We start from the raw sequence: 14,159 nt of genomic DNA, 5'->3' as shown, positions 1-14,159 counted from the left end.
CGATATGCGTCCGTCGACGACTCGTCAAAGACTGCCGTTTCGGCCGCGGCACTCGTTCAATTCCTTTTCGCGTTTTCGGCTTTTGCGATCGTCGTTTATTAGTTCTTCATTTTTCGTTTCGCTCGTCGCTTTTGTCACCACGCACACGCATGCATGCACACACACGCTCGTACACACGCTAGCACACACACACACGCTGCGATCAAGCGTCGATGGACCGCTGTGCGCTGTTTTTATTTCCACATATATGTAACTGGTTGCATCGCTTGCAAGAGCCCCACTATGGTCCGATTTTGAGTGAGCATTTTATTCTTAAATAGGCCCTCTGTTTCGATACATACATATCTCCGGAAGGGTCAAGAGTCACCAACGGTAGCGTCCGCATACGTAATAATTGCAAAACGAACCAATTGCAATCATATTTTATCTAACAAAACAGAACGAGATGGTAAATGATTCATTTTGCGCTAGTGCAGGTGGTGCAGGAATAAAAAACAGGTTTTTATTATTACTATTATTCGGAAGCACGAAAGTACTAGATCTGTTGGTGAACGTACTCAGACACTAAATATTTATAAAAGATACTAGATCTAGTACGAAAGTACTAGCGATGGACACACTGAGCGGAGTGTGCGAGCAAGAGTGTAATTCTGCCAGCTAGTCTCAGAGGATTCTGAGAAGTAGTGGGACCGTGATCAGTGGGGTGGGGTGGGGGGCAATGCGCGCGTGCTAACGCAAACGAGGAAATCGCGAAGCAGTTCCCACACTCGTGCCGCTTGTTATCCGTCGACAGTGTCGACGATAAGATGACGTACGCGGTCTGGGGGTTCTCGTTAGAGTATAACTGCTGATTCTACCTTATATGTATATCCTAGCACCGCTTCGTATCACAGAGTCACGAAGGCGAAGCGAAGCGATCTATATGGTGGACAATCTACGAAAAAGACTTGCAGGTCAGTGGCGACCAACGAATTCTTCATTCTCGTGGTACTCTTTCATTCGTGTGCTCAAAACAAGTGGTAAAGTGCGAAACAACTCATCTGTAGACAGAACACAAAATATACATAGTTCTAGTGATTCTACGAGATCTCTTTTTCTTATGGACTGTCTACAGACCGTCACGGTGCGTGACGAGTTCTGACTATATAAAACACAAAATACATTGTGCATCATCCTGGTGATTTTCTACGATATTTTTTGTCCTAGTGTTAGTACACTTTGAAGCTTTAATTCACTCAATAAACTGCTAACATTTTTTGTACTTCTTTGTGTATACAAATGTGTTTGCCACCATCTTCTTGATTTTCTTCGGTTATCCTTCACGACTAACGCATAATGAATATAAATATACGCCGCTGTAGCTTCCATAGTTGTTCGCAAGAAATTCTATGAATAGCTCAAATCCGTTTCGTTCACCGTTCGACGCGCCGCGTCGCACAGTGAGAACATTCGACCAACCTCGATTCAAAATCAAAGAACTTTCGATAGAAACGAGGTAGTGCGATGAAATTTTTTAAAAATTAAAGCTGAAACTTGACAGAATATGGGAAAAATAGGGAGATAATGGTACGAACGTTTTCTAACCTTGAGAAAATTCGTTAAACTTTCACAATTTCAAGAACATGTGGTTTCTCCGTTAAAACGCGCGAAAAAATTTTTTAAAATTTTCGCTATATATTATTTCCCGTAGATTTTTTCACGCTGGTTTCAAATCTGGTCTCAAAATTTGTCTACGACCTCAGGATTTTGCAAGAAATCGATTTTTGTGAACAGAACTAATGTAATCATTTTTTCGTTGAAATGATTTGATAACCCACTAGTTTGAAGGTATATTGTATTCTCATATATAAAACAAAATAAAATTAAAAATAATGAAGTATTTGAACGTTTATTTGACGTATATCACTTGACGAACAATCACCCGACGTATCGCTGCGATTGCCGCTGGCACTCCTGGTAGGCTATGTGTAACTGTAATGTAATTTAAATTAGATATCTATATTTTCCATAATTGTATTTTCATTTACACAGGAAGTAAGGTAAGTGTTTCATCATTTTAACTTGCTTCTCATCAACGTATTTTTTAACTACTGGTGGCAAAAATAAATAAATAAGGTATCACCAGTAGTTTCGTCGGGGCGTCGTGTCGTGTCGTTCACTCGAAACCAACAGTCGTAAAAATGGACACTCGAGACGATAAATAGCTTCAAGAACTGATGTATTACCTCACGACAGATTAGACATTTCAAAAGACTGTTTCATTGTACGTTGGTCGAGGCGATTACCAGTGATTGGTTAAAGTTAAACACCCAGCGCCCTAACAGAGACTGACCTCCTATTATGTACCATTTACTTCATCACACTGTCGTTTTCATATTAACAGAGTTGTTCGTGCAGGAAATTTGTATGAGAATTTTCTAACGCGCGTCACGTTTGTTCCATCGCATCGGTATCGCAGAAGCGATAAATGCATAACTATTGGCATTCAGCAAACCGCGTGCCATTTTCATTTAATCTATGTAGTATTAATTACTAGATCAATCTTTTTATTGCAAGCTTAACAATAATAGCTGTACATATCACCTTTCTCAAGTAAATGAATATCTCCAAGTTCAGATATCCAGTTTCTTATCATTACACACTGTTTAATCGATTTCGGCAGCGTGAAGGAGATTTTTGAATTTAGAATTGTAGAACTTGAATTGCACCTTACTACCAAAACATTACAAGGCAACTAAATACGGTATGATACTTGTAAAGTAAACTTGAAAAAAAACAACTTTTCTACGGACGTATGTTGTTGCACCGACCCTTGTCGAGATGGAGAGTCAGTGCACTTAAAATTGCTGGAATCGCGTGCAAAGTAGGATGGTAGGATTGGTCGAAACTCGGTCGTTGAAATGATTCGAACTCACTGGTCTGGTCGCATTTTACTGTCACCGAGAACGTTTATTTTTCACCGGTGCTACGGAGTAGCTATCACCCGCAATATCGTGGCTTCTCGCAGAGGAGAGACGAATCTTACAAAGTGTCTCGCAGAGGAGAGTTTACCGGTTACTTTTGGAAAGGCGCTCGCTCGTGTAGAAATATTCGCGTTGTACTCGCAGAGGAGTTTACAAGGAACCAACGATATTACGGCTGGGGGTCCTATTTACAGGAATCGGTGGGCACCCCCACCGTACATACATACATGGGAGCTCGCTTTGAGGTATCTATTCGCCGCGCTACTGTCGGGATGACGAGGGGGGGGGGGGGGGTTCGCGCGACGCCGAATCTTTGAAAGACCGGTAATCGTGTCTAACATATGGTATTTTATATGTGCCACAGCAATGTTAATAAAAAAAAATGTGTTTCCTTTTTATTTCGAGTCTACTTTTTTCTATTGCGGGCCTCGAAATAATTTATAATACTGAATGAGGCCCTTGGTGATAAAAGAGTTTGACATGCCTGCCGTAAAGAATAATTTCCGCGTTGGCTGACGCTCCGAGAAGAACAATCATTTGTCGGCGAAATTCTCCAATTCCAAATTCAGAAATGGCCCTGGAGACACCGTCATGGCTGAATGTCGACTTCACCGAGGGGATACTGCGTCTATCCGAGGACGACAGCACGCTGCAGGTGATCGATGTATTTGTGAAACCGGCGACTAGCATGGGTGACAACTATTCCAGCGATATGATGAGGGTAGCCATCGAGTACACCCGCATGCAGGGCGATAAGAGGGTCAAAGGGATGAAGTCGCTCATCTTCAAGATCGAGCCGATCCTCGAGGGAGCTCGCAAGGAACTGGTAAATTAAAGTTTATTCTATTCACCGATTAACTAAGTGATCATTTATTTATTTCATCCGTGGAAAAGATAACTCTGTGACTTCAAGCTGATTACATCGTTTTCTATGTTTAAAAATAAGTAAAATTTGATGTTCTGATTTGATAATGTGTAATGTGAATTTGTTTGTGTGACGGTAGATCGAGAAAGCACAAGTATTCGACACGGAGATCGTCATGATTACGGACACCTTGAAGAAGATGTCGGACATGCTGGGCCCTGGAACTCGGCTCGGTGCCGAAATCTACCACGTGCGAATGGAACGACCACTGTGTTTGGTCATGGAGGATCTGGCAGCTACCGGATTCCGCATGACTGACAGAATTGCCGGTCTTGACTTGGCCCACTCCGTGTTGGCAATTCGAGGATTGGGCAAGTTTCACGCCGCCTCGGTTGCTTTGTGCGAAAAGGTGAAACATCAGTGATCAATTCTTCGGCCACTAGCCCTAGATCATTGGTCCCTAGTATGCTCAGAATTTCTAAATCAGGAGAATCAGTTTTTCACAAGTTACATCAAATTGTAGAATCTCAGAGACTCCTCTAAAATGATTGGATATTATGTTGGTGTGATAGAATCTAAAAGTCATCAACAATTATTTCGAATGCACGTATCGTTACAGGAACCGGAACAAAAAGCGAAATACTGGAAAGGTATATTTAACGAGAAATATTCGGAAGAAGTAAAAAGTATTTTCAACCTCGGATGCGCTGCGTTGGCAGATGAAATTGAAAAGTGGCCTGAACTTGGGAAGAGGTGAGTGTGTTTTTTAAATTACACAATATTTTAATGAACAAGTTACTAATGAGTGTTTTAAATTCACAGATACTCGGATAAAATTAGAGCGATGGCTAGTCAAATGTATGAACTTGGCATCTCGGTTGCCAAACGGCGCGACGACGAGTTTAGTGTAATCAATCATGGCGACTTTTGGGTGAACAACATGTTGTTCAAATATGATGAAAACTCGAAGCCTATCGATCACATTTTCGTAAGTTACATAAATACATTCTCTTAAGACATTTCCAAAAACATCCTGAATCTACTCATTGTCATCATCATGATCCGTATATCTTGTATTTCGTGTTTGTTCATTTTATAATTTGTATTACTCGCTCCTCGGTGAAGTATACAGCTAACCAAAAGTTATCCTCTTGCGAAGAGCGCACGGATGCTTACACGCCGTTTCTGGCCCGTGTGACAACACTTCCTTCGCGATTGTACTCTCGGTAGTACACTATCGACAGGGTTAGAGACCCTTGGATCGAAGGGAAACGTTGATATCAATCCGAGCGGGACGCGATGAAAGAGAAAGAGACGTTCGAAACAAGAGCAAAGCGTTTCGACAGTCAGGGACGTCGCGTTTAGGTATATTCTGCACCTGTCGGTACGCAGTAGTAAAGAGCTGGAAACGACGAAAAAAAGATAGCACTGGCAACGCAAACAAGCAAGCAAGCAAACCATCCACGCCCGACTACTTCCTAAACACGAATCCCGCTTATTTCGCTCGTGCAGATTTCATTTACAATTCAATTCGATTTCGAGCTTCGATTTACGTTCCAGGTGGACTTTCAAGTGTGCTTTTACTCGACGCCGGCGATCGATCTGCAATACTTCCTGAACACCAGCCCGTCGGAGGAGATCTACGAGAACCATATGAACGACTTGATCGTCGAGTACGTTCACACGTTGACGAGCACCATGAAGCAACTCAACTGCAAGACCCCACCGCCCACTATGGAAGACATCAACAAATGCATGAAGGAAAGGGGGGTTTACGGCCTGATCTCCTCGATAACCGTTCTACCCTTTGTTCTGGTGGACAAGAGCCAAGCAAAAGATATCGACGAACTATTGGCGTCTGCGAATGGCGCCTATGACCACCCTGGATACAGAAGTGCGACTTATAGGAGGGTGATGACCAGGAGGCTTCCCAAATTCGACGATATGGGACTGCTGGATCTCTAGATTATATTTCTAGATGGCCGATTCGATACTCGTTAAAATCGTCGCGCATCTCGTGTCTACAGGCTGTGGAATCGTATCAAGCGATAGACGCATCGATTATTCGATGGCCCAATGAGATTCGCTGTTTAAACATTAGTTCTATTTCGAGTATGGCAGGACGATTTGTTTAACTTGAAAATGATGTTTGATGCTAGGCGATTGCGACTTCCCGAGCTCGCTGTGATCAGAGGATTTATGAACAATTGAACCGCGAGCTGAAGCGATTAGCTATCTTTCCAGTATTTTTACAATTCTCTAGGAGAGCGCTTGATTGATGCTTAAATTGTTACATTTGGAAGAAATTTCGTTGATAGACTGGCAAATTGACAAAAAGTATTGTGCTGGACATCAACTACCTACAGGTTGTTTATGTATATTTGAGCTTTAAAAGCCTTATCATATTTGGTATCATTTTAATTAGAAAAATGTGACGTGTATAGTATTTTGATCTAAGTTCCATAAAATAAAATGATTAATAACAAAAAAGTTTTTTCACTGAGTTAGTATTGTCTCACCGACACGCTGGTACCGATGTTTTCTTTTCAGGCGCTTGGCTGGTCGCTGGTTGTAGTTTTCGGACGATGGAGAGAAAATACAAATATAAAATATATCTTCGAAATTTGGTGTGCTAGGTGCTCTTATCCATTCGAAATGAAGAGGTACGCGATGCATGTTTCAAAGATATCAAAATCGGCCTTTCCTTGAACACTGTGGTGACCGCATTTAGAAATTTTATTTTTACCTACTTTTTTATTTAATGATTTAAGTATTTAATCAAGTGCGTGAAGTGAAGCGTGAAGTGAATTAGTAAATGATGTGATTGGCGTAAATGAAGTGAATGACGCGTGTATGAGAGAAATTGGGAATGATGCAATTAGACGAAGAAATCGTAATTAGAGTATGGTCTGGGGCCAGTTTGGCAAAATTGATGAAACACAAGCAAAGTGCAATATTTGCAAACGAATATTTAAAATTGAATACGGCAACACCAACGGACTTTCGCGACATTTAAGACACATACAGTGGCTCACGAAAGTATTCGAACGCCATTTAAAACAGAATAACTTTTTTATAATTGTAACAACCGACCTGATTTTTTATAATCGATTAGAAGCACTGGTTTATGAAATGATATGCAAAAAAGATTTTCCAAAAAATTATAATTTACAAAGTTACATGCAAAAATAAAAAAGGCATTTTTTTAACTTTCTTATTAGGACCCTTAATGAAAATTTAATATACATGTTTTGTAGATCTATGTTAGTTATACACATGCTGTAAATTTCATCGAAATCGGTTGATGCAGGAAAAACGACAAGCATCGAAAAATGTACGATTTTGTGGATTTTAAGCAGAAACTGATCAAAAATCGTGTAAAACTACGATTTTCAACATTTTTAGTCGCTTCTAGCTCGTGTGAGTGTTAATCGATTTTGACGAAATTTTCAGCATGTGTATAACTAACATAGATCTACAAAACATATATTTTAAATTTTCTTTGAGGGCTCTAATAAAAAAGTTTAAAAAATGAGTTTTTCATTTTTGCATGTAACTTTGTAAATTATAATTTTTTGGAAAATCTTTTTTGCTTATCATTTCATAAACCAGTGCTTCTAATTGATTATAAAAAATCAGGTTGTTTGGTACAATTATAAAAAAGTTATTCTGTTTTAAAGGGCGTTCGAATACTTTCGTGAGCCACTGTACATCCGACAGTCATCATCCCTTCAAAAAGTACACAAAGAGCACCAACAAATTCTAATAGTTCAGAAATTATGTGGTTACCCAAAGGCTCATGGTAGTAAAATCCTTTTTTCCAGGATTGCAAGGGTGCGGGATTCGCGATCTCATTTCTCCATAAAAAAATGGAGTTTTTCAGTAGTAAAAAATGTACGCACAACAGCACTATGGCCGCCACGGTGAGCGAGACGCGCGGGCGGGAGAAGTGGGGGTATTCCACGGGTATTCCTTGAGAATGACTCCGATCGAGCTATTTTTGGCAATGCTTGTATGTAGGTTAAACTGTACAATGACTGGCACCCTAAGCCAAAATCGTAGTAAAAATCTTTTAATCTTTTTTTGAAATATTTAAACGAGCTCAACCAGCTATTATCATAAGCTAATAGAGATTTTTCAGCAACATCAAACAGTTTTACGAGTCAAATCTTTTATTATAAAATATATTCAGTGAATAACAATCGTAAGACAAATAGTACAGTCATTGGCACACTAAGAAGTAAACGTTAAACAGGCTATTTGTGTTATAGTAGTAGTAGTAGTACAACCCCTGGCAGAATGTTTCCGATCGGAGGCATTGATACGGATTTTAGAGAAAACATTCACAATTTAGAATGTATAAAATATTACATCATGGAGTTAAAACTAATGGGAAATGAAAAGGGGCTAATTGAAGAATGAAAACAACAAAATAACATAAGCTTCCATTTATTATAACAAAGAAACGAGAAAATAAACAAGATGTTACACGGAAAAATGTTCCCGATTCGATTACCACTGCCCATTACCGTTCAACAATTACTGTCGGATGATACTTATAGAGTTTTTTGCGCTGATTCCGAATCTGCCCTTAATTTTTCCCCTAGACGCATAGTTTTTGAGAAACTTGATTTTGAAAAAAAACATATTTTCAACGTTAAACAAATATTGTGATGTTATTATAAAAGATATTGGATTGTTCTATGAAGAAACAGAGTCTGTAGACTTTCTCAAATACAGTGATATCCAATATTAATACATTATGAATGTTTAAACATGTTTAAACCATCGTTAAAGATGGAGAGACACCACTTTTGCCTCAATTGTTGAGGATATTTTTCAGTTTATCTTAAAAAACAAGGGTCCGGCGTAAAATCTAACTGTATCACGCGATAGAGCAGATTTTTATCTTGAGGAACCACCCTTAAAAGTTTGCAACGTCGACGTTTTTTCGAACCAAAAAGCAAAATATCTTCGCCCGACATGAATTACCGCCAGTGACGGGATGTGGCACGGCGAAAGGCCGTAGTAATGGCGAGCCACACTGGCAGCAACTCATGTCGGGCGAAGATATTTTGCTTTTTGATTCGGAAAAACGTCGACGTTGCAAACTTTTAAGGCTCTATCGTGTGATACAGTCAGATTTTACGCCGGACCCTTATTTTTTAAGATAAACTGAAAAATATCCTCAAGAATTGAGGCAAAAGTGGTGTCTCTCCATCTTTAATCATTGTTTAAACATGTTTAAACAATCATAATGTATTAATATTGGATGTCACTGTATTCAGGAAAGTCTACAGAATCGTTTGCTGTAAACAACAATTCAATATCTTTTATAATAACATCACAATATTTGTTTAACGTTGAAAAATGTTTTTTTTTCAAAATCAAGTTTCTCAAAACCTATGCGTCTAGGGGTAAAATTAAGGACAGATTCGGAATCAGCGCAAAAAACTCTATAATAATCATCCAACAGTAATTGGCAAGAGGACATCTTTAATCCGGATCACCTGAGCCATCTTATCAGGTAAGTTACCAGTGAACTTATCACTTAATTCTCTAGCGGATAAGCGGATGTACTTATCATTACTAAGATACTTCGTCAATTCTTGGACATCTCATTGATTACACTCATGTTTTTTAATTTCTTTTTCGTAACTTATCTCGGAAATCGTAGAATTCATATTCTCATCAATCTTTCCAGTGTCAACTACAAGAGAGGAATTGACATCCGTGATCTCTACTTCCATCGTAGAAGGTAAGGTCTGTTCGGGAGTGAGGTCCTTTCTTCTAACCTGTTCTTCTTTATTTTTCTCTTCTTTCTTCTTTGCTTGGTCTTGTTCTTGCTTCTTCTCCTCTTCAATCTTCTTTACAAGCTCTAAACTCTAGATGTTCTTTTTCTTTCCTTTTAAGACTTTTCCTTTTCTCTTTCATTTCCTAAACCGAGCTTGCTGTCGTATTCGGGATCTTCCTATCAACGCCGCAGGCAGTACCTCACATTCGTGTTGTTTCTCCACAAGTACCGGGAACCTCATTAATTTCTGACCCTGAAGCGTCAGGATTAGCTTCCTCGATCTCATACCGAAGATCTTGCAACTCTACAAGCATTCCGTCATAAACTTGTTCTCTTTCGTGGTCACTTTCAGTCGGGTCAGTGCCTCCGTACATAGCGCTTTCTTGTTCGTCACCATAAACACTTAAAGGTGCCGATCGGTTTTCGAGCGAGAGTGTGGTGGTACACTCACACACCGCTAGACACATATATGTAGAGTCAGAAAGGTTCAATACAGGTTTAATTAAGAACTATTTATTAAATTAATGATATTGTATAAATAACTCGCCACTCGCAATGTTTAATCTCGCGTCTCGCTTAAATAACTCGCCATTCGCAATGTTTAAATTCTCTCGTCTCTCGCTTACTCGGGCTCTCTCGCTATCTTCTTCGCTCGCAATACCTTCAAAAACTGTCCTCTCGAGACCTACCTTCCAAAATATATACAACACGCTCTCTTACACTCTCACACACGGATTACGCGGTTACATCACCTAATGTTCTCTGTTATTCTCTTGATCGTTGACCCAACGCGTGTTTACAATTTCGCGATCTAACTGTCAGCGGGCAACCTCAAGAGACATACATTTTCTTAAATATTGAGAGATGTAGAGTTCTTATAGAAAAAATTGGAGGCAACCCCGCTGGCAGGAACACATACAATGTCAATGCAACGTTTATTATGTTAAACCATACGTTTTTAAACACACAGTTTGTTAAATACAGAAATACAGAAGCGAGGGTTCTGTGACGATACACTCCCAGTTCGAGCGCTGATGTCTGTTTCTCGCATTCAGTCACCGCGAGTCGTCGGTCACTGTAATCGGTAAAACAGAGGACGAGAAAAAACATATTGCCGGTAAGTCAGGCTTCATCAGAAAGCGTGACGTCACTATACAGCTGACGATGTGCTGCGTTGGTGAGCTCGAGTGAGAGTGTGTGGCACATACTCACGGCTCGAGCAGCGTGTACGTGACCACGCCGCGCCGCACAGTGGGGTATTTGGCCTGTTTAGCGCGCCAAAAGTCGAAATTTTTACTTTGTTCAAAATGACTAAAACTTTTTACCCATGTACCTGAATATATATGCAAGTAATCTACAATAATATTTTTCCATAAACGGTAGTATTTAGTAACCTATAGATACTTGAAAGTAACATATTCTCGTGACCGAGAGAAGCATGGAAAAACTTGTGTTAAAGAAATGATCTTTCTCACAAGTTTAGTGTATCAAATCGAGATAAAAACATACCTAGGATGTAAAGGAAGGTTTATAGAGTAATTTTACTGCTTTTTGTTTTATACTCTTCGGTGGTTTTGATAGAATAAACAATTAAAAGTGATATAATTTTTTTTCAGAAAATTAATATGTATCATGTAATAACTTTTTTTCTCCGCAAAACACCCCTCTAATTTTTTTAGGGGTTAATCATTAGACATTGCTTTAAACAATCGTGAAAAGTTTGCGTGCGATCTCGTGCTGGAACATACCTTTTTATGCGATTTAGATCAGTATGGCATGAACCGACCGTATATCATATGACTGATAATGATGAAATAACTGAGCTGTAGGTGATAGATACTTGGAAGTAAATGAAGAAAATGAAAGTCATTATTGCTAGAATATTAATTTATATTAGAAAAAAAATTAATAAAAATTAATTAATATTTATAATATATTTGTTTTTTTTACGAAAAAATGTTTGAAACAAAAGTTTAACAGTATTAACCTCAATATAAACTTCAATATATAAAACTTCGAAAAAATTTTGTTTAAAACAAAAAAACAAGGTCGCTTCGATTTTTTAAACATTAAGTTGTATTTTTGATTTGATAGTGTTGTAGCTGGTGTTAAGACGAATTCAACGATATATAATAGTATGACCTTCACACTATTAATAACGTCGCAATAGTTTTGGCGCGCTAAACAGGCCAAATACCCCGCTGTGCGCCGCGCCGCACAGTGGTGCGAAATGGCCAAAAAACGGTCAAAAATCCGTAAAACTGAAACTATCCAACGAATTTGTTTAAAATTTTGTGGACAGGTTGCCACAGGTACAACGCTTAAATGGCAAAAAAAAATTTTTTTTTAAATTATTAAACATTAAGTAATATGGGCTAATTGGAAATCTCTGTTTTCGGCTCATTTTTTATTAATGGAAGCAAATCTTGAAAGTGTTAAGCAGCTTCAGTCTGGCACTAATCGTTTTGGCAAGGTATAATATTGAACTAACTTTGTGTAAAAAATCTCGGGCAACTTCGAACAACCTTGGCCGCAATTTAAGTTTAAATATCAACTTAGAATTTCCAAGAATGAATTGCGTGGAAATTACGATTATTTGGGGTTTAGGGTAAAAATTTTTAAGGTTATATTAGTTAGTACAGTTAGTTATAAAATGAATTGTGTAAATGAATTATTTTTAATAAATTGTTTAAATAAAAAAAGTTAATAATAATTTTTTATGCTAAATAAACAAAGTTGTCGTTCGTTAGATCTCTGTTTTTCCAAAAGGTGGCAAAAAATCCGTAAAGATGAAACTACGTTACTCATACCGTAGAACCATCACTGGGATTTCCTCGCAATCTTCTTTAACAATACTTGGAAATCCAGAATAACTGGATTCTTGAATGTATCACTTTCAGGGAGTAAAAATTCATGTTTTAGGTGAAATTTTTAAGGGGCATAACATAAATAATAAAAAAAAATTGTGAAATTCATAATTAAAAGAATATTTATTCTTTCTTTTTTTAAAATTGTTATTACAATTTTTTGTTAAATAAACAAAGTTCTCGTTTAATTTGCGACCACTGTCACAAAAAATTCAATAGGCATTTTTCTGACAATATACAATAGTGACATCTATAAAAATAATTTATGTCATATAAAAAAATTGTCATTAACATTTTTTGTACAAAAAGGATTAATAAATCATGTACATTTCACATTTTTCTTTATTATTTAAAAATATTCCTTAAAAATTTTCACATTAAACCCCAAATAATCGTAAGTTCCGCGCGATTCATTCTTGGAAATTCTAAAAGTTGATATTTAAACTTAAATTGCGGCCAAGGTTGGCCGAAGTTGGCCGAGATTTTTTACACAAAGTTTCTTCAATATAACACCTTACTAATACAAGTAGTGCCATACCGAAGCTCCTTAACACTTTTAAGATTTGCTTCCATAAATAAACAATGAGCGTAACGCAACGATGCTTCCGATTAATCCATATTAGTTAATGTTAAACAACTTTATAGAAAAATTATTTGTGCCAGTTAATAGTTTAAAGCATGCATAATAACCCCATAGGGGTTATTAATTGCAGAGCTGTAAGTATTCAATTATAGACGCAATAATTAAATAACTATAGCGCTGAAAATTGATGATTCCCCAAGAGAGAAAAATAGGTTACTTGCCATGCGTATATGAGCGTAAAAAATTTTTTCTTTTAAAATCGGACATTGGCACATTATACATTCACTATTTGGTAATACAAAAATAATTTTTTTTTTTAAATCGAAAATTTATAAAATCGATTTTTGGCCGCCTCGGTACCACTGTGCGCCGTTTCGCTTGGCTCTTTTTGCCCACTTGGCGTAGAAAATTCAAGTTCAATTCACGACTATTATAACAGCTGTTCGCAGTAAATATACCGTGTAAAATTATGTAGTTTCAATAATATCTAACTTAGTACTGAATTTTTATAAAACTGGTATCTCTGTAATTTCAATTCTTCGAATGTTTGGAAATTTTCAATTCTTTTAAACACATTTGCATAATTCGAAAAATCTGAAAAAATCTCAGTCATGTGTGCTATTAGGTAGAATACTCATGAATTTTTTCGTAATCGTTTATTGAGCATGGTTTAACTAAAAATCAATCTGTGTTCGGGGCCCTCTGCACCATTTTAACCGAATATACCTTAAAAAAATCAACAACAAAATTATTTAAACAATAAAAAACGCATTTCAATATGCACTATTAACCACTTCGTTCCCCGGACGTGTTATGTCGTCGACATCGATACGGTATCGACGTAGCGATATAACTCGTCACCGAGAACCAAGTGGTTAAACCTGGTATGAAAAGACATTTTAGTGCAAAATTTGCTTCAATATACATATTTATTAGATGAAAAGTTATAGCAAAACGTGCGCCGCGCGCCGTATCGGGAATCGAATGCGCTACCTTCAGATTGTAACTCATGCGTTCGAAACTTCGGTAACGCAAACAGAGGAACCGTAGTTCCATGGCAGGAACGCATCGAGTCGAACAGCATCAC

The 14,159-nt window shown here is 37.8% G+C and overlaps 1 protein-coding gene across 1 annotated transcript; it reads left to right on the top strand.

The window, feature by feature from the left end:
* The first annotated feature begins 747 nt into the window (after positions 1-747).
* LOC143208733 (uncharacterized) lies at positions 748-7,026 on the top strand. Its single transcript, XM_076423419.1, has 6 exons — positions 748-953; positions 3,533-3,789; positions 3,968-4,237; positions 4,448-4,581; positions 4,651-4,816; positions 5,389-7,026. Exons 1-6 carry the CDS (start codon positions 863-865, stop codon positions 5,791-5,793), a joined length of 1,323 nt encoding a protein of 440 aa, XP_076279534.1. The 5' UTR covers positions 748-862; the 3' UTR covers positions 5,794-7,026.
* Positions 7,027-14,159: the final 7,133 nt, after the last annotated feature.

This window comes from Lasioglossum baleicum, chromosome 5, assembly GCF_051020765.1.
Source record: "Lasioglossum baleicum chromosome 5, iyLasBale1, whole genome shotgun sequence".
Classification (NCBI taxonomy): Eukaryota; Metazoa; Arthropoda; class Insecta; order Hymenoptera; family Halictidae; genus Lasioglossum; species Lasioglossum baleicum.
This window is presented reverse-complemented; position numbering and strand designations above follow the sequence as displayed.

Coding starts and splice junctions, on each gene's coding strand:
- LOC143208733 (XM_076423419.1), top strand. CDS start 863: ATGTATATCCTAGCACCGCTTCGTATCACAGAGTCACGAAGGCGAAGC. Junction 954..3,532: donor TCTACGAAAAAGACTTGCAG/GTCAGTGGCGAC, acceptor TTCCAAATTCAG/AAATGGCCCTGGAGACACCG. Junction 3,790..3,967: donor AGGGAGCTCGCAAGGAACTG/GTAAATTAAAGT, acceptor GTGTGACGGTAG/ATCGAGAAAGCACAAGTATT.